Below are 25119 nucleotides of genomic sequence, written 5' to 3' on the forward strand. Positions count from 1 at the left end.
TTAAGATATCTTTTTTTTTTTTTGCTAGCGATAGCAATTTTGATGTGAGAGCGAGTGCACATAATAATTTTTTTGCATTTTTATAAGTATCATTTAAAAATATTTAATTTTATTTTCTATACAACGTAATAATTAGAAAGTGAAATAATTAAGTAGTTTAGTTTAACAAATAATTAACGAGGACAATAATAAAAAACGAAGAAAAACCGTGTGCAGTGAGGCATTAAAAATCTCAATTTTCCTTTCGTTTTTTCCTAAATCATCAAAAGTGAATTTTTGGACACGAACAATATTTGAAAAGAGGAAATAACAAAAAGCAAAATGGTAGATAAATTTATAAATATGTGGAAAGTGCGCGAATTGGCTGATAAAGTGTAAGTGAAATCGTATTGAGAATTGTTAAACTAATTTAAATTAAATTAACATGTATGTGACATAAATCTGGTCAAGGTAAAAAAAAAAAAAGAAGCAGCAAACAATTTTCAAAACGTTGCTGCATCTATGTTACAGACAAAATGTGGCTTGTTTTGTGTCCACGTTCACAAGAGAGCGCATTTGTGTGTGTGTGTGTGCATGTGCATGGATGTGTGTATTGGACATTCTTATGTCTATGATGACGGCAACTAAGTGCAATTGCACTAGAATCTACGAAGCGCCAATTTCATGCACACTTACGTGTAAATAATCGGAGAAAAACAAATGTAACGATTATTACTTGATGAATAGCCGTTCAAAGGTTCGGCCAATGTCTTGTCTCTATGTATAAGCTGTGATTTCATTTATCCATTTTCGTCATGTGCATGCAAAAGGTCTTGGCGTACGATTTGTTTAGAATCTGTTTTTTTTTTTTTGTGTGTATTTATATATAGCACTTGTTTAAACACCTGTTTCTCAAGTTACACTATACTCGGCAATTCTATAAACAACAAACAGTTCAAATTAAGAAACTACTGAAATATACGCATTAGCAGTGTAGTCTTCCTTTTATGAAGAATGTTATCTTTCGAAAATGATAATAGACAAAAAAAAATTTAATTAAGAAAATAAATGAATTTTAGGTGTTGCTGGGAATAATTTGTCTTTTCCCGTTGGGGGTTTATAGTATATTAGTAAATTTTCTTCTATTGAAATATGCGCGACTCACCTCGCATAAAACCACATAGCAATGTACACCCTAAGGAAAGAGAAAGTACTAACAGACATATACAACTACGTGACGGAAGTTGGAATGTTTTACTTCCGTGCTTTTACGCAATTAAAAATTACATTGCAATGAACATAAAAGGAGTATTTAGTTCTAATATTTCATTTAGTTGCATGCACAATATACGTACACGAAATGGACGACCCCATATAAAAAGGTTTTAATACCTTCCTTTTCAATTTTTAATACTTCATCAGAAATTATACTTTTAATGACTATATTTTTAGGATCAATATTCACAATTTCTTCTAACTCGTGATCAGGAGCTATTATACCTATTATTTTTTATCCTCAGCGCAAAATCTGAATTAAACAAAAATATTCACAAGCCCGTCTCCAAACTTGTTATCTACCTTGTGATAAGCGTAATAAACTTGTAAACTGTCTACGTGAACTCATGGCATGGTTTGTTATAATCCCGCAAAGAAAGGTTGTAGGTGCAATAACTTTTGACAAATATTGAAAGATTTTCAATTCATTCTATATATAAAATTACATCCTCAACACGATTTAAAACGGTTATGTCGGGGTTTATTCTTTCGTTCTATGCGAAAGTTTATCGTACAGAAAAATTTGGAGTTTGAACAGGACCGATGTACTGAACGCTTTCGCAATTCCTTGTTTAACTCTTTCAATTTCTTTCTCGCAAATTAAAAAAATATATATATATAAAAAGCGGTCTTGATAAAAATTGTTTTTACTTTCAGCTTTTAGCTCATTGTTCACTTAAAAAGGTAATTGTTAATGGTTATCTCTTAGACTCTTTGTTCATATACATGCAAGTAACTTCGTATTGATAAAACCATATTTGTATAGGTGTTTTCAATTTTTTAAGTGCTAACCACATCCACTACCAGCGAAGATAGATGTCGGAAGCTTTGATATATATTTGTAGGGAATGGAAGGTTGTATGTCCGATAATTCGCAAACAAGCAATAATACTGGAACTAAAACATAGAGCGATTAGGCATTTGTTAAGATTCCACAGAGTTTTTCTTCCTTCCGCAGGCGAAGACAACTTTAATTGTTAAAAAATTCTCATAGTTTCATGGCGAAAGCGTAATAAATGCATTTGTAAGCGAGAAAATATGAAAAAAAATATTTTCTACACGTGTTTACTGCTTGATATATAAATTATATAAATTAAATATATGATGTAAAGATAAAAGAGAATTTAATATTATTTAGCTTTTCGTTACGTACATGAAAAGCTTGGTCTGTGAGTGAAATTTGAAATATTTTTCAGTAAAAATAAAGCAGTACCAGGCTACCACCTTCACTTTGCGATAAATTTTGGAGTAATCACTAAGGCATTGTGGAAGGTTCTGATGAATTCATTGACTATGCAGAAAGCAGAAAATTGCTATTCTTCTGTTATTCGCGACTATATAGATATAGCTGAAAAAAGCCATATATATATATATATATACAGCATACAAATCTATACTCAATTCTCAATCTACAGTCTGGGATTTGATCGCACACAAAAAATATTCTAATTTATTTTAAGGGGAATTGTTTTCAAGCCAATTCAAATGTGTAGATAGTGCAAACTTTCCATAGCAAATGATTCGGAAAATTGCAGATGTTTTTTGTCAGTGCATATAAATTGCTTTATATCTTTGCTGCTTAAGAGGGCCTTTAATTACATAGAAAAAAAAAAAGAAAGGGGAAGAAGAAGGACGACGATTATATTGCTTTATCGCTTCCAGGCAGCCTTTGACTAGAATTAGCAAAGGAGCACCAAAAAATTGTTAGATGGTTGCCGTTAATACCATGGATCTTACTTGTCAAGGACAGTGCAACGTACCTAAATTTACCGCATTAATATGTTATTAAAAAAGAAAAAAATAACGAAAATACGCTATATGATTAAACATTTTTCAGAAACTATCTTTATCTAAAATTTAGAAAGCATTGTTGTTGAATTGCTGACCCCGTTTCTTTTTTACTTTTCAAAATTATATGTCCGAACAAGTTCAAACGCTTTCTATGCAAGCAATGTGTGGAAATCGCTTAATAATATCTCCAAGTTAGGAATTTTAACGTTCCGTTTCATTCTTCCTCACCATTAATACCGACTTTTAAACTGATTAATGCTGTCGCTGTGGTGCAAGCTTGATGCCGAATATTTAAAGCAATTCGTTAGTTCTTGTGCGAAGCTTACAACAATTTCTGCCTCGATTCATCAGATCACGCAAAAGATGTTGCCTGGCTATAAACTCAATCTCATATAATATCTCTTGCATAATTTTTAGGACGAACGTTGTTATGAATTATACCGAAATCGAAGGTAAAGTTCGTGAAGCCACAAACGATGATCCGTGGGGACCGACAGGGCCTCTGATGCAAGAATTAGCCCACGCAACATTTTCATATGAAAGTTTTCCCGAAGTAATGTCGATGTTATGGAAGCGCATGCTACAAGACAATAAAACCAATTGGCGTAGAACGTATAAAGTAAATATTAAAAAAAAGAGAAAAAATTAAAAACTTTTTAAATATTTCCTCCTGTCTTTCCATAGAGTTTACTACTGCTTAATTATTTGGTGCGTAATGGATCAGAACGTGTTGTAACCTCATCGCGCGAACACATATATGACTTGCGTTCCTTGGAAAATTACACATTTACAGATGAGGGAGGCAAAGATCAGGGTATTAATGTTAGACATAAAGTAAGCGAGCGAATCGTAATAATTTGAAAGATGTTGGTTTTTACGCTTTCCCTGCACACTTTTAGGTAAGAGAACTTATAGACTTTATACAGGACGATGAACGCTTACGTGAGGAACGTAAAAAAGCGAAAAAGAATAAGGATAAGTACATTGGTATGAGTAGCGATGCAATGGGTATGCGTGGAATAGGTAGTGGCGGTTATAATGACAGTGGTTGGAAGACAACGCGCAGTGATCACGGTGAAAATTGGTGTAAGTATGAATGCAACAAATACGTTTTCATTATTACGATTACTCTCTAGTTTTTTTTTTTTTTTTAAATATTCAAAAAAAACCGCAGACTCTGATTCACGTCCCGGCGATCGTTATGAATATGATGATGATGCTCATTATGAAGGGGAAAAAGAATTCTCTGATAGTGATTCACCCAGCCCAAGGTAATTATAAATAAAAAAAGAAAAAAGTATTATCAGTATTTTCTGATTTGTTTTAAACCATTTTTAGAAGAAGTTATCGTTATAATGATCGTGCCAGTCCCGCTGAAATTGTAAACGAATCGAAAACCTCAAATAGCATTAATATGAATATACGACCGAAATCCGCTAATGCTTCCTTAGGTAGTGGCACATCTATTAAGCAACCACATCCTAAAATTCCTGTAGGTTCTAAAAAAATTGATATGGGTGCAGCGGCAAATTTTGGAAAAACTCCTGCGACAAGTACAACTACAGCCGGCATACACTCACCCACACATCGGGACACTCCCACAGCAACCGAGAGTAACGATTTAATCGGTTATATGGCCATTAACAATAACAACACGCAACAAAGCAATAGTAGTAACAATAATACTGTAAGTGAACTTTTTAAAACGTGTGCACCGCCAGCACGTACAGAAGCAACTCTGAATAGTGCTGCCGTCATTGATGACGATTTAGATGACTTTAATCCACGTGCTGCCGAAAGCGCACAAACGGAATTCGGTGATTTTGCAGCAGCTTTTGGTGCAGCAAAATCCTCTATCACTGAACCTCCTTCAGGCGGACTTTGTGGTTCCAACGCATCTACCACCGATGATTTTGCTGATTTCTCTGCATTCCAAAGTAATAGCATCTCAACTGCTGACACTCAACCTGATACGGGAATTGTGGGTGGCTTGGATGGAAATCTTCTAACAACTACCACACCAGCCAACGATGCATTTGATTTATTTAATTCCACGAATGCCACATCCACTGTGACTACTGACCTCTTGGCTGGACTCGGTGACTTGTCAATACATCAAAGTATGCCAATGGGTAGGTATCAATTTTTTGATTTTGTATAATTTGTCGGTCTTAAAGAATCATAAGTAATATTTTATATTTTAATATGACTCTTTGATGAGCTGCGGCAGCAACACATCGCACATAGCGCATGTTGCAAATATTTTCTATTGAGTAACTATTGGCGAAAGATAAGGAAATTTTATTAAAAAGCAGCTTCTTGAATATTAAGGAAATTGCTTTCGCTTCGTTTGAGTTTATTATGGGATATAATTGTAGCTTTAGAAATGATCTTAATTGCTCTTATACTTTGTTACCGTAGTTTACAAAAAAAAAAAAAAAAAAAAACAAGTTAATTTGTTGCACCTTTTTTTATCACAACGTTAATAATAGAAAACTCAGCAGACAAGTATTAAGTAATTTTGTCAACATTAATTACACAGTATGTTTTTTAGCTTCCTTACTTTATTGTTATTGCAGGTTGATTGATATTAAGTTCGCAATTATTTTGAATGCGTAGAGAAAAGTACAACGTTCGAGACTGTAAGGTTTATAGAGAGCTTTTATGGGAACATTTATGCAGGAGAAATTTCGCTTATATTATCGCGATTACTTTTCATATGTATTGATTTGATATATTATTCTGACAGTATATAGAAAAAGATATAGAAAAAAAGACATTTGTCTCGGGAATCTATTGCTTTCTATAACCTATTATATTTATTCAGTATGATAATTACGCTTACACAGCATGTTACATTTACAGTATCAGTGTAATATTCATATTAAGAAATATAATTTTTCGAAATGTCGTCTTTGAAAATTAAAAATAAAATAGCGGTGGGTGTTGAGGGACTTGACCTGAGATGAATTTAAGTTTTCTTCTTTTTTTTTTTTTTTTTCTTTTTTTTATAATGATTTTTAGTTTTAAAGGTGCAACGGCACATTTGATTACAAAGTTAAAAGTTTTTATTATGACACGTAAGCAAGGTACAATGTTGTTTATCTTAATTGTTATTTCAATTCTCAACTATCTAACATTTTTACACACTATATATCGTATGAATTTTAGTTACAGTCATTGAATGATTGCCTTCCTGAAATGTGCATGTTACATATAGACCAAATGAATATGAGTTAAACAAAAAAAAAAAAAAAAAAAGAAGAAAAGTCTGAGTGATTTACTAAATAAATAGATTTTGATAGATGATATAACTCATTTAAAATAACGGAAGAAAACACATTCCAATTGGATGCCTACAACTTTCTCTTCACTTTCAGCCGACAAAGATAACCATGAAAAGGACCAAGTCTTTCCGCCTCATTTAAGAGCCAAACTACAGCAAGCGATACTCGAATTACAATCGTTAACTGAAGTACAATCATCTAACGAAATTTGTGGAATACAGGGAATAATCAAAGATTTATTAAGCGAACCAGCTCTGCCGGGCTATACTACATTAGAAAAATTATGTGAATTTGACAAAGATTATATAAAGTGGCAGCTAATCGCCCATAAAGAGTATACCGATCTTTTAAATGCCGTTTGCCAATTATTTAGCACCTATTGGCCAAAGGAATTAACCACAAATGATATGTATATTTTAAATATATTTAAAATTGATTACAATTTCAACTTCATATTTGAGAGTTTTATGTGTTTAAATACCAAACTGGATAAACTACCTGAAACCATAGCAGTGGTATTGGAATATTTGATAAAGGATGAGGAACTGTTAGCAATCAGTTTCTTGCACATTTGCAGAGAGAGAGCAATTTTGTTGGGAACACGCAAGGAAGCCACCGAAAATATAACGAGACAAAAAGCAGAGGAATTTGAGGAAAATGTGGCCAATTATTTGCAATTGTTGATAAGTTTACCGGACCGTATAGCAAATAATCTCTTGGGAAAAATATCAAAGACATTCACACCTACTTGTTATGGAAAGATATTAATGCAACACTTTTTGAAATCCTTATGGTTTTTAGTGCATCTAGAGGAATTTAAAGAGGAAGACTTTAATATACAGTTCCTTACCGATCTACTAAATCGCGTTGTTATTGATTTATATGCGGATTCGCCGGAGGATGCGAATATTTTATTGCTATTGCAAATACTGGCAGAAATGGCTAAATCCCATTCTTGCGCCCGAGTTATACAATTAATGTTATGCAACATAAGCAGCAAATATTCCACAGTGGCTTATCGTTTGGCTTTACTTATGCTGAAGAATCAAATCAATGTTTATTTGTTATTAGGCCCTGCTATACGAAATAATAATACTTGGCAATTGTGTTTCATGCATAAACTAGCTGTACAAAGAATTCCACATACTAATGAGGCTCTATTGGGCTTAGTGCAGTATATAGCGAGCGTGGACGAACAAAAACTAAAACAACTTTTTCAACTTTTATTGGAGACTTGGTCAAAGCGTATAGTCTTGCAAAAACTATCTCATAAAGAACATCTTAGTTTATCTAAATTAATGTTACTGACCGCTAAAAATCTATACGATCTAAAAGAAAAAGAAAAATTTCCGCCCGCTGACGATAATGATACCAAGCGGCTGTTGCATGCAGGCTTGCGAAACCATTTGGAATGTAGTGACTACGAGCAAAGATATATTGGAATGAAAGTAGTGGAATTAATATTTAATTGGATGACAGATCCCGAGGCCAAAGAGGAGGAGCGATTAAAATTCGATTATAGTTGTATTGAAGGTTCTTCTAAAGGCGAACTAATCCAGGAATTGGATAAGTTGATGGAAGAAAGTGCTTCACGTAGAGAAGAAAATATCGAACCAGAAAATCTAGAAGAGCTTTTGAAAGAATTTTTACAATCTAAAGTAAATTGCGCAACGCAGTCAAGACCTTCGTTCAGTAAAGTCGCCGAAATTTCTTCTTCTTGCTCATCAGCGCAACCAGCAGAACAACCGTCTGCACCTTATAAAACTAATTGTACAGAAGTAAATATAGACTCAGATGATGATGACGACCTACAAGCTTATGATATGTCTAATGATACGCCACAGCTTCTAGAGAAGCGTCCAAAATTTTTGCTTGACTTGCTTAACACTCTCAGTACAAAATGTGAGGATTATGAAACATTTACAGCCGCGCTCGACACAGCCGAATCATTGATTAGAAATCAACTGCCGCATTCTGATATATATATGGCGTTGGACTTGATGAGAATATTTCTAATTCTAGAAATGCAATTTTTCTTCGAAAACTTCGACGAAACTAAATTCAAATGTTGTGTAGCGATTTGTGTTAGCTATCCAGCTGCTTGTGCCGAATACATTTGTCGCGAATTTCATACAGACAACTCACACTACAATGCAGATCTAAGAATTATAATGTTACAGATTTTATCTCAAACGGCTAAAGAACTCTGTGGGGCTATTGCAGTTGAAAGTGCTTCTCTCGAGACAATAAAGCCAATGCAAAACCGCAAACCTGGATTACGTAAATTTACTTTTGTCAACGAACATCGTGAACGTTTACTTGAAGCTCGTAAGATTATCCGGCAAAGATTACGAGAAAAAACTAAACGTTATTGCAGCAAATCGAACAATAGTGCTAAAGACAAAGCTGAAGTAAATCGATTTCATTCAGTAGTGGGCACGTTTTTCTTTTGTCTAGTTCGTGGCGAACGTACTAAACAAATGTTGTATATAAGATATGATCGCTTAGCTCACGATGTGGATACGATGTTGTTGGTTAACTTTTTGCATACCCTTTCAATTATTGTTATGGCTGCAGAGAATAGTCCTTTGATTGCATCGATAGCACGCGAAGTCTTTGACCTTTGTTCTTTTGCTCGGTTTAGCCTTGAATCATCTGTACGTTTGGCCACTTTGGAATTGCTGGGCATTACCTTGATTACAACACCTGGTTACATAATGTTGGAGCAATTAAATGAACGTTTAATGGAATTGAAATGTTGGTTGGAAGATTTCATAAAATCACCCTTGATTGGTGGCGAAAAATCCGAGGAATGTCGCGAAGTTGCTGCACAAATTTTATCAACCTGCTATAAAATAATAACTCCTGAGAATTTTGAAAATACTTAAACATTTAAGTTACAAATAATCAAAGGGATTTTTTGTTTTCATTGTTAAATAAATTGAAATTTTCCAATTTTAGTTTAGCTATTGAGTTTGCTTAATTCGCATATTGGGAATTTGACAATCATAAGCCTTGATTAAATTAATCTTTCTTTTAAGTTACCCTATGAATCTGATACGTTACCTAAAGGCTTGAATAATGTTTTCATTTTCACATGTCAACTTTTATAGGAACTACAAACTCTTGAACCTTTAAGGTCGATGTTGTCAACTCAGGTCCATATATTATAAACAATTTTATGCTTAAAAGTGTTGAGCAATAAATTAAACTCAGTTTTCTTTTATGTTTCTAACGGGAATTAACAGTAATAATAATGAATGATAATAATATTCGTAATTAATTTTCCAATTTAAATAGAAATGCTTGAAATAGAAAAAAAAAAAAAAAACAAGGAACAAAGTATGAATGACAGAATTCCGTTTTGAAATTCCGTTCCAATCACAAGATAAAAAAATACCAATTTCTTAACATCTTCATCTGTACAAAATATTCATACAAAAATTCCACTAGGAATTTATAATTAGTGGAGTTCATCAAAAGGGTCTACGGATTCTTTGTCGAGCGTTCCGTAAGACTTGCAAAGATAAGTATAATCATTGCACACTGGGAAAGATACGGTTGAATTTTCTCGGTACCTGTTCTAAATAACAGGCAGAGAAATAAATTCTAAGACTAAGTCTTAAGTCTCCAGCATCTAAGGCTGTCGGCCTCTTTGAAACGTTTACCGCATTGGAACTGTGAAGCCACGATCCTTAAATAATAAAAATATAATAATTGTAGTAGAGAAAAAGCATCCAATGAATCCGGCAAAAACTTTTGTAGCTAGTTGCCTGCTCAGTAGACAGAAAGCAAAAGCATATATTGTGAGATTTATGCTCGGTGCCACAGATAGAAGAAGCGTTCTGAAGATTCGATACAGTTTTCTGTCTCTATGCCCGTTAGAGTTGGTCTTGCAAATGCAACACCAAATTCTGCTCAATTACCAAAAATTTAAACCTATGACCCCTAAGATCCAAACATTTTCGGGAACTCGCCTTGGTCATACAATTGCATCTCACCAATGGGTCTTGAAGAAGTCTTCTTGCTTAATCTGCAAATGTGGACAGGTTCTCACTATAAAGCACATTCTCTGTGACTGCGTTAGCTTTACCTTGGCTAGAAGTAGAGCATTTGGAACGATTAACCCTATGGACATTCTACAATTAGCTACAGAACCGAATACCAATGCAATATATTACTTTATCAAAACTAATAGGCTCGATATCTAATGTACTTCTATAAATTAGAGCCGGTAGCCTGTGTTGTTAGTACTCAATGTCTGTTTTTTTAGTCTAAGAATTTATTTTATTAGTCTAAAATTTTAATAATAATAATAATAATAATAACAAAACTAAGACCCAACGTTGTGGTAATGTTCCTTGAAATATTTCGAACTCATTTTGCGAACTGTTTCTTTTAGTACTTTTTGTTTATGTATATAAATTTCAATTTTGTTTTCTATTTAACCGTTTTATTACTAAATTTTATTGTTTTAATTTATTTTGTTTGTTTTTCATTTTTTTTTATTTTTGCTTTAACAACATTTTGGAAATATAAAAAATTTTATTCATACGGCTTTGCATGTATATATATATGTATATATATATATATATATATACATGAAATAAATATATGCATATGAAAAAGCCTTTCTCAACATACCAGGAATAGTCACACCACGGACACCTTAGGTAAAAAAAATATTCTGAATATAACAATAAAATTCCACAGCACTGTACTTGATTTTATATTAAGCTACAATTAACTCATTTGTCGTAGATCTGCTTCGACAATCTCACATTTTACACCTCAAGCCAATAGGGTTAGTAATCGTAGTAAACGAGCGGATTAAATGATGCAAGCAGCGTACATTGAGAGTATTGGGAAGGCGTGGTCAATTTTTTCCATTTACGCAAACATATTTTTGTACATTATGAGTAATGACCAACAAACCATTTTTTCATTGTTTTTGAAAAACAGAGATGTTCTCAATTTACATGGTGCTGTGGGCGTGTCCTTTAACTGATTTGGTCCGTTCTCAATAACAATCTGTATACAAGAATTTCCGATGCTTCTGCCAAATTTGAAGTCGGTAACTTCGTTTTTAGCGGCCAGGAGAATGTTTACAACAGACGGACAGATGGACGTACTTAAATCGATTTAGAATTTAATGCTGGTCAAGAATTTATAAAATTTGTGCGGTCTGTGATGCTTTTTTCTGGGCGTTGCAAACGTTTTGATAAAATGAATATAGTCCTCATCCTGTGGTGATGGATATGAAAAATGTATACATATATATTAAGGCCTTGAACATATTATTGACAATAAAAGGCTTTTACATCTTTATTTCATACCTTTCTTCCAGAAAACATCCACCCTTACCGTTTCTGAATCGATTTGAATATGGTTGCTCATCTGAAGGTTTCCCATTAATTTTCGTGTTCAACCTATAAATGGTGGCATTCTTGAAGATATTTTAACACTAGATTTACGGCACCCGTCTATTTGACAGGAGATTGTGGATTCAAGCTCAAAAATTCCGCATTAGAAAGTAGATATCTGTAGAAGTTGTATACTATTTTTTAATGCTCTAATGCAAAAAATATGTATGTTAACTCTTTTTTTCTGGTCTGGTCCCAAATATTCGCCAGAACCACCTGCATGTTTGATGCAAAAGATCGTTTCGATTGATTAAGTAAAACGTTCATAATTAGCGGTTCTATCATTGAAAAATTGTCAAATTGCCAAGCGCAGTGCCAACTGCTATCGGCTCCTGCTTAGACCGAAGTATGACAGGTGATGTCAAGAGAATATTATCTGGTAATTGTACCTCCAATTGAAATTATCATCGGAATAACGCAATTGTCATCTTGCCAAGTTCAAGCATCTGCTTAATACATCCTATCTGTTTAGTAGATCTCTCCCTTACATATAGAAAGGTTAGCAAAATTTGATTTGTTTAATTTGAAGCAGTTTTTTGTTAATTTTGTGGTAAAGTCCGCGGTTGAGATGCTATTGTCTAAACTCTTTCTGGAGAAGCTTGTTGTCCGCTTTTGTGAGACTTATACTTACTTATAATCAATTATGGACTTGAGGTGTAGAATGTATCCATTAAATATAAATTTTTACAAAGCTTAAGCACTCCCACAGGCCTTATTATACTGTAGTTGATCCATTGTTAATATCCTTGTTTCACTTGTTTCTATTTTTAAATATATAAAATACGACAAACGAACCGACTTTCATGCTTGTATGCTACTATAAAATGATTACTTTTTAATACAATTTTTTTGCAGATAACATTCTATCGTCATCGCAAACAATTGTTGGTAATGATAATCTATTGCAACCAATTTCCACTAATAATAATGTTGGCCAAGAGGAATTCGCAATAAATTTGAATAGTAAAATAAGCAATGGTAGCAATCAGTCCCTTACACAAGTAGGTGCTACTTGGTCGGATAATTTAAAGGCTGGAAATTTAAAAATTGATTTGGACAATTTATTGACAAGCAAGTCGGGTAAATCCAACAACGTACCGGCGCCTTCAATGAATGCGCTTAAAGTGCAAAGTCCCAGTAAAACTTCAGCTACGCCCGCAAGCGTGCAAGCAGCGCCTATGGCCGGTCAATTAAATATGTTTGCTTTGCCGCCGGTTATTTCACCAGCAATTACCTCCAAGGCTACGCCAACATTGTTTAACGCTACAACGCCCCAAAGCATTCCAGGTCAACGACAACAAGCATTTGCCAATTTCAGTGCAATGAATGCACTGCAACAGCATCCAGGATCACAGCAGCAGCAGCAAAAGGATTTTATTAATAACAATAAGAATAACAATAATAACCTACAATCATTCGATCTATTCCAATGATATATAATTGTTTAGAATTGAAAACAAAAACCACCAAACTACTCTCTCCAACTACCCGCTCCACTTTCTTATATATACTTATTGTGTCTATTAGTTCCATTATAATTTCAATCTGTACGAATTAAAAAGTAAAAAAATGTTGTTAAAAATATTGAAAATTCTATACAAATATATAATATTATATATCCACTGAACTAACACCACTGTTATATACCATTAAATTTATTTAGTAAATATAACAAACTTACACTTGTGTGTATGTACACTATTATATATACTATATATACAATATATATGTATACTATGGTTTTATTTTTTAAGACGCGCCTCCGTTTTGCACATAATTAATGGTTTTAACAAGAAAAGTATTGAAAAGAATCAGTAATTTTTGCACATTTAAGATATTCTTGATACAATAATTCAGTCAATAGTGAGAATGCGCATTTTTATATGAATTGATATAATCTTTCAAAAAGTTTTATTATTTTAAAAAAGTCCAATATCCATTCAAAGTATTCTGCAAACATTGAGAAAAAAAAAAACGCATTGTATTTAAATTTTTTCTTATGGTAAATATTAAGTTTTAAAACTGTCTGTAAAAATTAAGCAAATTTTATGGCGAAACTATAATACAGTCAATCCGAAGTCGATATTAAGAATTTGAAGCTTGAAAAGGTTAAGGCGATATAATCAATTATTTTTAGCTACTAAAAGTAATTATTACGAGTTCATCAAATATCGTATACGAACGATAAAATTTGTTTGTTAATATCATTTTATTGTTAAATCAATTCCACAAACATTCAACATTCACACGAACGCTGCAATATTTCCAAAAAAAAAAAAAAAAAAAAAAAACGAGTCTATATTTTCATCATTCATATTTACCATCTATCTGAAATCTGGGATAAATATTTGACAGAATCATGTCTCCACTTTATACAAGAGATATCGGCCTAAAATCGGACTATCTACAGCAATAGTCATGACAAACTCCACCGTTGTATCAATATCGGAAAACCAATTTCTTTTTTTTTTCTTTTTTTTCTTCTCTTTTTTTTAAATTTAGTTTTAAATATTTGTCTGAGATTTAATTAAAAGGCATTTACGAAAATTTGTTTATGTTGCTTTAAAATTTTCATCATATCACATCACATCACATTAAAATAGTCAAAAAAGTTATTGTCCATGGGATATGTGCATTGGTCAACCGAAATAATAGAAAACATAGAATTTAAACTTGAAAAAATGCAAAGTTGCAATATAATAGTCTTGTGTAGATTCATAAAAAGGAAGGAGGAAAGGACCATTTCAAACAACACTCTTAAAAGAACTTCCCTCCGCTTTAAAATAAAAAATCAGTTTTGATTAGTTTCAAAATCTTTAATATTAGCAGCTTGGGCCATTACATAATAGTTAAAATTTTATCTGAGCCTAGACCAAACAAACAAATATTTGTGTGAGAACTGTATTATGATTTGATTCTGTCTTAAAATTGTAAGACGATTATGATCTGTGATGACTTTCACAGATACGATGAAGTGATGGGTTCTTGAACCTTATAATATAACTCAAAATGGCTAAATTTTCTTGCCATTGCTTCATCGTGAACCAGTTAGTTGCGCCGACCTCCTTAGCGATATACTCATATATTCGCCAATGCCAGAGTCTATATAAAATGAAATTGGATTGTAATCAAATCACTTGACAAAATGACAAAATTATTCTCAAAAATAACAGACATTTTTAGTGATAAAATTTTATAACGAAATCCGACAAGAACAAGGAAAAAACACGTGTATACAGATCGAGCGAACTTTCTTTCGAAATCGATAAAAAATCGCGTCTTGATCAACTTAAATTCTCAAGTAGTCGTGCATGCGTGTAAGTCAAGATAACCTTTTTGGCTGAAATCTATCGTGGTGCACGTTCAAAATCTATAGTTTTTTTTTGTTCGAATTTCTCGTTAATATTTGCATTTAGTGAATGACTCTTTTTGCTTAATTGACAGAAAATTGTAAGTTTGCAAATATCGATTTCAATTTTCGCGAAAACGTCGAATTTGTACAAGTGGTAAACAGCAGCAACAACAAAAATTGTAAAACGATAATTTTATTTGTTAAACAAATTAAAAAGTAACATTATGTACTTGTGCAGATCAATTGTAGATAGAATCTTTTTTCTCCATCAAACCAGGCGATGATTAATACCAGGTAGTAGAAGACGTTAAAAAAGGGAAACTAAATTTAGAGCCTTTTAAGAGAGCAAAGAGCAGCTAACTTCTCAATTTGAGAGTTATAAGGGCGGCTTGATATCAGTTTTTCGAGTGTAATTTTTGTATTCTCACAAACAAACAAAAGCAAAATTTATTTCCTCGTTTTAAATTGTTTTCCGTTCCGTTAGTGCATTTCCTATATGTCTAGTAAATAACTGAAGATCATTTTGCCTCCTAATTTGTAGAAAGAAATATTAGATTTTGTATAAATTTAAAAAAAAAAATAAATATATATATATATATATATATATATAAAGAGGAAAAAAATTCCAAATGGTCTAATAAATACTAAGCCCTCAGCAAATCAAAATTTCTTACATACATATTCAGCCCACATTCGCTAATAAGGACATTTGAAAATTAGCTAACACCTCATTCACCCTTTTACTGGGCTAAATATTTTTTAGACTTCATTAATATTTATATCGACTACAAATGCCAAAAGGAATAAACTTATAAACGAAGTAGATAAAAACATTTTCAAATACGTTTTTATTTACGTACGTGTGTATTGTATGCATATTTTATATATAAGGAATGAAAAATGAAAAAAGCAAAAAAAGAGGTTGTAAGTGAGTTCAACATTTCCTATAACCTTTTCTTTACTAATTTAGTAAAAAAGATAAAATTAGAGAGATAACGGTACGATAGGTTTTAAAAGTTTTAATGAAATAAAAATAATATATTGATATTTTTAATAATTCTCTGTAATAGTCAAATAAAGAATGTATTATAATATAAGACAAATAAATAAAATACACTTAGATGTGACCATAATATATATTTTATTTTTGGTGTATGGGTTTTTTTAATTTTTTCTTTTCTTTCTTCTTTCTTATTATTTTTCTTTTAATATCAAATCCTTAATATTTAATTATATAGAAAATGTATTCTTAAAATGCCTCCGTTAAAATTGCTTATTATTATTATTATTATATATGATTTCTATGGCGCACAATCAAAATATATGTAATGTGCAATATATTTCAAATTATAAAAAATAAAATAAAATCAAGAAATAAATGTTTTAAACGCAAAACGTAAAACCACTTGAAACTCTTATATTCATTTTTCCATAAAGAAGACGATGCTCCTGTTACTCTCCGCTGTTCGACCAATCTAAAGTATTAAACAAAAGTTAAGTGGTTAAGTTGGTAGTATAATAAAAGGTGGGTCTATTTCAAGTCCACCCGGGTAATTGATCACTTCCGGACAAACTTAATATACCCTTATACCTCAAGTGACGTAGGGTACGATTGCATTAAAAAATCTATCAATCTTTGATCTTTTCAAAGCACCGATTAATTAACCCTTTAACGACACTGAGGGTATTATTTTTCCCCATTTTAAATTGATGATTGTTGCATTTAATTATAATCTGATCTGCATTTTTTATAAAAAATGTCAAAATAGAAGATATACTGAACGCGATTATATAAACGGGAATGTTTAGAAAAAAAAAGAACTGTCTGTGTGTTACAATGATGATCAGAAAGGAGAGGAGAGAAATGGATCGGGAGTGAGTTACCAACTTTTAAGTGTGCGCCCGATCAGCAAATGTTACACTTTTATCTATCAAGGGCTCACTATGTAGTTACGGCAGTGCATCTATTGTATTGAAGGTATGATCTACCGCAAGGGGGATTGCATCCGTATAGGCCGATAGTTGAGAGTCGCACTTCTTAACTAATTAACTACTTAACGATGCGGCGGCACCTCGCGGCAGAATATCAACTTTGAATAAAAACCATTGCGTACAAACAATCGTATATATTTTTTATTTGATCTTAATTATATTAATATAATTATTGTTACATTAACACATTCAAGCGGAAGCCATGCTCTCCGCTAAGATACCATCCTTTATTATAAGACCAACCTAAAGTATTTAAGTTAACGCATTCGTGGACTGTAAAAGTTTCACTAAAAAGGACAAGAAATTGTATCCCATCACCTCTTTCAATAAACGCTTATCGCTTCTTTTCTGCTACGCACGCAGAAATTTTAAAAACTTGCCAAAAGTTTGCATTCACGTATGACGCAAAGCAAATTATATGTTCATCTACATTTAAATGCGCACCATCAACTTTATTTAGACAGATTGTACAAAATGCATAACGCAACCATTAGCGCTTAAAGCGATTTCGATATAACACGTTGCTAATTAACTTTGCTGTAGGTTATGGACACTTCCTGTTTGCTTTCTGCAGAGAAGGTAAAAAATCTACACTAATACTTTACGTAATCGCGATTGCTCCGAGCATTACCTAACTGCCATTTATTCTTGATCATGATAAAACTTGAAATACAAAATAGCTCCTTGAACACATCTTTGGGAAAATGCAAGGGAAAAGTTTGATTTACTCACAAGGATTAAACTCGCAAAATTCAAAAAGTTCCTCGCGACTTTGTACAAATCTTCAAAATCTCTCCCAAAAATAAAGTGAAAATGATTCATTTCAGCTAAATAGCTGGCACATTGATCACTTAATGAAAAATTTCCTACTTACTTATAGCTACAAGTTACTATAAAGAAAGTCTACATTGTTCATATTTCGTTAACAATCACAATTTGGAGATTTCTGTCCTAACAGAAACTTTACTTTTTTTGTTCTATTATCAAATCTACATAACCGAACGGCAAGAGTATACTATTAAGAGGATTTATCTAGCAGCAGAATTTCCAAAGGTACTAAGCAGAACGTATCCATTTATGTCTTCGAATAACTTAGGACGGTCTCTTACAAGCACAACAAATGATTTTGAAGGCGAAGCAATTAGCCCACGAAAGGCGAAAACTTACCATCTATCGCAATGACAATCTAAAATTTGGCAAAAATACCTACCAAGGTTTCCTAAATGTTTCACGTAATGATGATATCAATCACCAAAATGATATCATCGCGATTAACTATTTACTTTATTTATTATAATATGAAAAATCCGCATTAAAGCTGCATTTATTTTCTCGGCTTGTGCCTCCGGTACTTTAACTTTGTATACAGAAGAAATATTGAAATGATATCTAGAATATTAATTTTTGTCTTAAAATTAAAAATTGTTAAGGTATATCCACAGATCCCGGGCATATTTTTTGTGAATATATTAAATAAATTTATAAAATATCTAATTTAATATATGGAAAGCTTTAAAGTTGTAGAAATTCTGGTGTAATTCTGTGACGGCAAATGGAGATTATTGTCCTCCGTAAAATCAATATTTTGTATATAAATTTTTTCCAGGCAATGGATATGAAAATTATTGAAGGATTCTAATTACCTTACAGGTATGTTAAATTGCGCGTGCAATTTATGTACTTTGTTCCTTATTTTTATTTTTGTTCTTCTTTTTCTTTTTCTTCTTTGGTAGCTCATCGCTATCGCCATTTGCAGCTAATATTGAATTAGACTGTCCCTCGGTCAAAATGGTCTCATCATTAGCACCGTTTTGTTTAGCAACTGTACCACTGACATCGTTTCCTTCTTCTTCTTCCTCTGCGTGGTTACGTTTCCTCTTTTTGTTTTTCTTTTTCAGAGTTTGTGCATCTTCGATGGTGGCTTCGTCGGTAATAGCTGTTCCAGTAGCACTCTGTATGGCTTCCTTCATAACTTCAATATTTTTTCGGGGAATTTCACCAGTTTCATAAAACTTAAGTCGTTCTTCAACTTGTGCTTTCAGACTTTCGCCAAATACCGATGTTGGTTGTTCCAGAAAGCAATCGATACGCGAAGCAATAGAACATTTATTTGCCAGGAACCGGGATATACGTCCCTTATTCTTAAGACCAGCACGCCCAATAAACGAAGAGTGATATATTAAACCATATTTTGGAGTGTTCGAACGTGTTTTAAGAGCTCGGAATAAAGCCTTTTCAGCTCCCAGAATTTGTACCGTGGAGGCGGGATACTTAGCCAAATTTGTCAAACTACCAGCGTGCGATATTAAACGTGCACCTACTTGGTCACCAATAAGCGATTGCAAATTAGGAGCTACAGAAGTCATTTTGTTGTGCAAGTACGTTGACAATTTCTGACGATATTCAGATAATTTAACAACACGCTCCGCAAACATTTCTATGTTCATTAAATCTATAATTGAAATATCCATGCCCATGGACATTTTCGCCGCATCAATAATAGCCTTGGCTTTCGATGAATCCATTACAATTTCTTCCAATTCTTCCAATTTATCATCAGTTAAGGATTTACGATCTTTAATAAACTTCGCCGTCTTGGCGAATAAATAATTTTCGGGTATTATTTTAACCAATTCCGGGAAGTGATAAGAATACCACTCACGTATACGCATTGAAAAAGTATTGACATCCTTATCAAGCTGATCCAACAAAGCAATTGATTGTATAATCATGTTATCTGAACGATTTACATTAAACTTGACTTTAGCTCGCGAGTAACTATGACCCAAACCCAGTTGAGCAACACCAGCTGAAATAGCTGTGAAGCCTGCAAATAGAAGAGTTTGACTTTTTATACAAAGTTGTCGTTTCTCATTTTTAATTCTTACTTACCTTTAACCAATTTATGAAAGTGAAAACGTATACCACGTATAATCTCTGGCACTACACCGAAATGGCTGCATTGCACACCAATAGCTTCGCTTATCGCAGCACCGAGCTTGGCATCCGCTATACCCAACTGGCATTTTTTCTTTTTTAATTTGCCAAAGAAATCATCTAAAAATACCAATAAATCTTGCGGCACAATTCCCTCAGATATGGCATTAATATTTTCTAAAGCTGCAATCGCCGTTTTAAAGGGTGTAAAAGCAGCCAGCTTCACAATCGAATTAAATTTTCCAAAATCTGTCACCGATGATTCCACCTGAGGTAGAAACATAGAGATTTCTTCAAACTCCTTGACTGAAAACAAGGCAAAGCCAGCTGCATGTTCGTAAAGCACATACAAATTTGCCTAAAATAAAAGTACGATTGTCGTATTTAAGGTTACGTTTACATTTAGATTCACAATATTTTAACAAATACTAAATTAATGTTTGCATGTGTTCTTTTTCCATTTACAACTTACCATGTCTTTAAGAAATATAAAGAAACTTTAATAATTTATATCTTCTATAAAAGTTATAATTAAATTACTTTTAATTATACTTTTTAACACTTTAATATAAATGAAAACCTATCAAACGCACGTGTGGCTTAGAGAAGGCAAAAAAAAAAAACAAATGAGCAAAGTAATAAAGATCGTTTGTACGTTTCCCATAGACCGTAAATACTTGTCTAATTTTAATACGATATAAACAGTGTGCTCTCTATTTAGTGTAGAGAAATCTTTCTCGTGTTCGCGTAAAGTTGTTTTGCCTTGTTTTCTCGCATTGAAAAACTACGGCAACCCTTTTGACGGACACACAAAAACTTATTAGTAAAATAATTTAGCTCGTTTTCTTAACTTTTTTTTTTACGTATAAAAATAAAATTAAAAAAAAAGGTTTCTTTTGACAAAACAATAGTAGGAATTCTGTTACAGAAAAAAGAGATTTAAAAAAAAGAGTCGAAAAAACATTATTTCCGTAACCCCTTTACGGTGCAAATAAAAAAATAAAAACACAAACTAATAACAGGATTTATGAAACAACTATAAATAATTTTTCTAGAAATTGGTTTAACATCTTTTATAAAAAAGTTGAAGAAAAACTAACTGCGTCTGCTAAAAATAAATATTTTATGGAATAAAACATTACGACTACTACTATAATAATAACTAAATTGAGCCTGCAGAGGAAAAAGAAAGGAAAAAAGTAATACAAGAACGCACAATACCGTATACCCAAAAAGGAAAAAATTGAGGTGACACTTAGTAGGAGATTCTATAGTGTGTTTCTTCACCTAAAAAATTTCGAATTTCCTGCCTTGATAAAATGGAGTTTTTATTGTAAGTTTTCACATTATTTTACGCATAAATAATATATAGTTATGCATAGACTAAGTGTATTTTGAAAGTGCAGCGACCTTCTTTGCATATAGTTCTTTTGTCTTGCTTTTTTTTTTGTTTATTTTCCGATACAATTTTTTTTTTACTACTGAGAGTTGCCAGAACTCTTAACATGAATGGGTAATTTCGAGATTTTGTAAATGTATAACCGACATCGAATTGAATTGAATATATGAAAGTATAAAATTAAGCGATAAAATTTTTTCACAATTTGTAACTGCTTTGCGGGAAAGGACAAATGTAGCACAGCTGATAAATTAAGATACATGATTAACACTAAACCTACCACGCGCGGTCAAATGACCGTTTTTAAAATTTCAATCGTTACTGTATCATCAGTATCTGATTGACTTTTCCTAAAATATACATACAATCTATTTTTCAATATTTACAACTTTTTCTAATGTGCATTTTCCGAAATCAAATTGTACCATGTCTAGTCTACCACGAACGGTTATTTGACCGTCTGAAAAATTTATGTTATTTACGACTATTCTTCTATATATTCCTCGATAATCGCGTTCTTCAAATTGTTTTAGGAGTGTACAATGGAATTGTAGACTAGAATCTAATCAATCTTTCTACATTGTAGACAAATGAGCGGTTAGAATTTTTTTCGTTGTTATTGGAACAAAGAACATAGCGTTTTTTGTACGACAGTACGGTCTTGCGATACGAACAGGGAGCATCAAAATTTCAGTGTATAAATATTATTACGTGGTATAAGTCATAGTTTTGACAAACTCAACAGACTTGGTATGGTTGTATGATTTGCAATTGTTTTTTTATTTCTGGTCTCAATGTTTTTGCCCCGTTTGATTTATATTTTTATATATTAGTTTTTACTTTATCATTTCATTCATCCCCAAAAATGTCTTGACATTTGAGGAACATCAATTTATTAGACAAAATAAATAATATCGACGAGGATTGTTCGGGAGATGATCAAGAAGTTTACGATACTGATGATGATACTACAGAAAATTATTGTATCTTATTTGACAGCGATACGAACGAAGAGAATATTTTGAATATACCAAGAGGACAAAAAAGAAAGAGGTTTATAGTTAATTCCGAAAGTGAAAATGAGGAAGAGATTGAAACTGCTATGGACGGAAATGTTTGGAAAAAAATAAAAGAAGGCTCTAACGGTGGAAGAACATGATTTATAATATTTTCAAGGAAATATCAGTATTGACAGGATACGCTAAACGAACTGTTATGGAGGGCAGAGCATTTACAGCATTTTCTTTGATTATTGATCATAAAATGATTGAACATGTAAGAGAATATACGGAATCAGAGGCATTTCGAGTGTTGAAAACGAAATGGAATTTATCTCTTGCAAAATTATATGCATTTATTGGACTTCTATATGCACGCGGCGCATATGAGGCTAAAAATATTAATTTATCATATTTATGGAACACGAAATGGGGTCCGTCATTTTTCTCGACAATTACGAGTCGAAATGACTTCGCAGAAATCACCGATACAAAACGATAAGTTCGCATTGATTTCACAAGTTTGGTATAAATTTATCGAAAACAAGCCAAAACTGTTATAAATCAGGAGCATAGCTGAACAGTTGTTTCCTACAAAAGCACGTTGCAGATTTACTCAATATATGCCCAACAAACCGGATAAATTTGGCATAAAATTCTGGTTAGCTTCCGATGTAAGTAGTAAATATACAGTAAACGGCTTTCCATATTTGAGAAAAGATGAAGGGAGAGAATCATCAATCCCACTTGGAGAGTTCGTAACTTTGAAATTAGCAGAACCGGGCTATGGGAGAAATATAACAGTTAAAAATTTTTTTACAAGCGCGTTACTAGCAAGTAAACTTCTAGCAAAACGAACTACTCTTGTTGAAACTATCCGGAGAAAGGACAGTATGACACGCTTCTCAACAATATTATACAAATCGAAAGATTTTATTTTTACAATTTACAAAGCTAAACACAATAAAAAAGTATTGATACTTAGTTCAATGCATTCATCCGTTGAAATTGAAAAAAATGACACCCGCATGCCAGAGACAATTAGATTTTACAATAGTACAAAATTCGGTGTAAATGTAACCGATCAAATGGCCAGAAAATATAGTGTAAAATCTAAACGTCAAAGATGGCCTTTACAGGTATTTTTCATTATCTTAGGTTTAGCCGGGATAAATGCTTGGATTTTATATAAAGAAACGGCCGGTGAGGAAATATCGAGGCAAGAGGGTTTATTTCAATTGGGAAAAGAACTTGGGACCGAATATCAGAAAGAGAAACAGATAAGCACAGAATGCTCATCAAAAACAATAATAAATACAAATACTGTTTCTTCTGAACGGAAATCTTGTCAAATAAGATATTGTAAAGTCAACAAAACAAACAAAATTTGTATAAAATATAAAAAATATTTATGTGGAAAATGTGCAATACAAAATGCTGCAATTTGTAAAAAATGTGATGAAAATGCATAAAAGTAAATAAAACATATAGCATCGAAAAGCGGGGAACGAGTTTTTATTGTAGCATCAGAAAACTATTTTGTTTACTATCTACTTTACTAAGATAGATGTTTTTTTTTTTTTTTTTTTTTTTTTTTGAAGCGGTCATTTGACCGCTCATGGTAGGAATAGGTATACATGGAATGTCGGTAGGTTTAGTGTTAAACGAAAATAATCGAAAGATATAATCCTTGCTGTTCTTTCTACTGGGAGAAGATCTACAGAATTCCGCATTGAAATCGAGCCAGACTCATTCTTAAACTTTATGATTTTTTTAAACTGTTAGCAAACTAGTTAGCCACTTTGACTTGAGGACTTGAGTTAATGTATTTACATTGATTCTCATCGTTATTAAATTCATTATTTGTCCAAATTGTCGTTTCTAGTGGCTCTCGTTCGAGTAAAACCTTTAAGCCAAAAAAGAATATTCCGGAAGGCACGCATCAATATGATCTCATGAAACACGCTGCAGCTACGCTCGGCTCTGGTAATTTACGTAATGCTGTTGCATTGCCAGATGGCGAAGATCTCAACGAATGGGTAGCTGTAAACAGTAAGTTTAATTTAAAGAGAACATTTATTTTGTTTTAATTAATATTCATATTCAATTTTTTACAGCCGTTGATTTTTTCAATCAAATCAATATGTTGTACGGAACAATAACCGAATTTTGTACCGAGGAAAGTTGTGGTATTATGTCGGCAGGTCCCAAATATGAATACCATTGGGCCGATGGCTTAACAGTGAAAAAACCCATTAAATGCAGTGCTCCAAAGTATATAGATTATCTTATGACTTGGGTTCAAGATCAATTAGACGATGAAACGTTGTTTCCGTCAAAAATTGGTATACCATTTCCAAAGAATTTTTTAAATATAGCGAAGACCATATTGAAACGTTTGTTTCGCGTTTACGCTCACATCTATCATCAGCATTTCTCCGAAGTTGTTAGACTAGGAGAAGAAGCGCATTTGAATACATCGTTTAAACATTTCATATTCTTTGTGCAAGAATTCAATTTAATAGACCGCCGAGAATTGGCTCCTTTACAAGAACTCATCGATAAACTGACTGCCAAAGATGAAAGGCAAATGTAGGATTTAATACATGTGGGTGCTTTGCATGCGGAGTTTTGAGTTTAAGAGATTTTTCGATTTAGTTTACTTAATGCAACAATAGTTGTAGTC

At 32.6% G+C, this 25119-nt stretch overlaps 3 protein-coding genes across 6 annotated transcripts; 2 read left to right on the forward strand and 1 right to left on the reverse strand.

Annotated features, from left to right (window-relative positions):
- The first annotated feature begins 130 nt into the window (after positions 1-130).
- Positions 131-15693, forward strand: LOC119640723 (clathrin interactor 1). Of its 4 annotated transcripts, XM_038038929.1 has the most exons (8): positions 131-374; positions 1912-1938; positions 3463-3664; positions 3730-3879; positions 3945-4131; positions 4220-4316; positions 4384-5177; positions 6426-9508. In XM_038038929.1, the coding sequence occupies exons 3-8, from the start codon at positions 3476-3478 to the stop codon at positions 9218-9220; spliced, it is 4212 nt and encodes a 1403-aa protein (XP_037894857.1). In that variant the 5' UTR covers positions 131-374; positions 1912-1938; positions 3463-3475; the 3' UTR covers positions 9221-9508. The 4 variants fall into 4 exon arrangements, with proteins under 4 accessions (XP_037894857.1, XP_037894859.1, XP_037894856.1 ...); XM_038038931.1 differs by lacking the exons at positions 1912-1938; positions 6426-9508 and adding an exon at positions 12611-15693; XM_038038928.1 differs by lacking the exon at positions 1912-1938 and having other exon boundaries at positions 6426-9507.
- Positions 15694-18544: 2851 nt separating this feature from the next.
- Positions 18545-20549, reverse strand: LOC119640752 (nucleolar protein 56). Its single transcript, XM_038038969.1, has 3 exons — positions 20509-20549; positions 19992-20394; positions 18545-19926 (listed from the first exon to the last, which is right to left on the reverse strand). Exons 1-3 carry the CDS (start codon positions 20509-20511, stop codon positions 18773-18775), a joined length of 1560 nt encoding a protein of 519 aa, XP_037894897.1. The 5' UTR covers positions 20512-20549; the 3' UTR covers positions 18545-18772.
- Positions 20550-21173: 624 nt separating this feature from the next.
- On the forward strand, positions 21174-25113 carry LOC119640743 (MOB kinase activator-like 1). Its single transcript, XM_038038954.1, has 3 exons — positions 21174-21369; positions 24319-24485; positions 24551-25113. The coding sequence occupies exons 1-3, from the start codon at positions 21356-21358 to the stop codon at positions 25027-25029; spliced, it is 660 nt and encodes a 219-aa protein (XP_037894882.1). The 5' UTR covers positions 21174-21355; the 3' UTR covers positions 25030-25113.
- The last annotated feature ends 6 nt before the right edge of the window (positions 25114-25119 follow it).

Source organism: Glossina fuscipes, unplaced genomic scaffold, assembly GCF_014805625.2.
Source record: "Glossina fuscipes isolate IAEA_lab_2018 unplaced genomic scaffold, Yale_Gfus_2 127, whole genome shotgun sequence".
In the NCBI taxonomy this organism is placed as follows: domain Eukaryota; kingdom Metazoa; phylum Arthropoda; class Insecta; order Diptera; family Glossinidae; genus Glossina; species Glossina fuscipes.

Excerpts from the sequence above, each read along its gene's own strand:
- LOC119640752 (XM_038038969.1), bottom strand. Across the intron at positions 19,927-19,991 it reads CTTTCATAAATTGGTTAAAG|GCTTCACAGCTATTTCAGCT; the intron begins GTAAGTAAGAAT and ends TTCTATTTGCAG.
- LOC119640743 (XM_038038954.1), top strand. Across the intron at positions 24,486-24,550 it reads CGAATGGGTAGCTGTAAACA|CCGTTGATTTTTTCAATCAA; the intron begins GTAAGTTTAATT and ends AATTTTTTACAG.
- LOC119640723 (XM_038038928.1), top strand. The coding sequence starts at position 322 with ATGGTAGATAAATTTATAAATATGTGGAAAGTGCGCGAATTGGCTGAT. Across the intron at positions 375-3,462 it reads CGCGAATTGGCTGATAAAGT|GACGAACGTTGTTATGAATT; the intron begins GTAAGTGAAATC and ends CATAATTTTTAG. Across the intron at positions 3,665-3,729 it reads ATTGGCGTAGAACGTATAAA|AGTTTACTACTGCTTAATTA; the intron begins GTAAATATTAAA and ends GTCTTTCCATAG.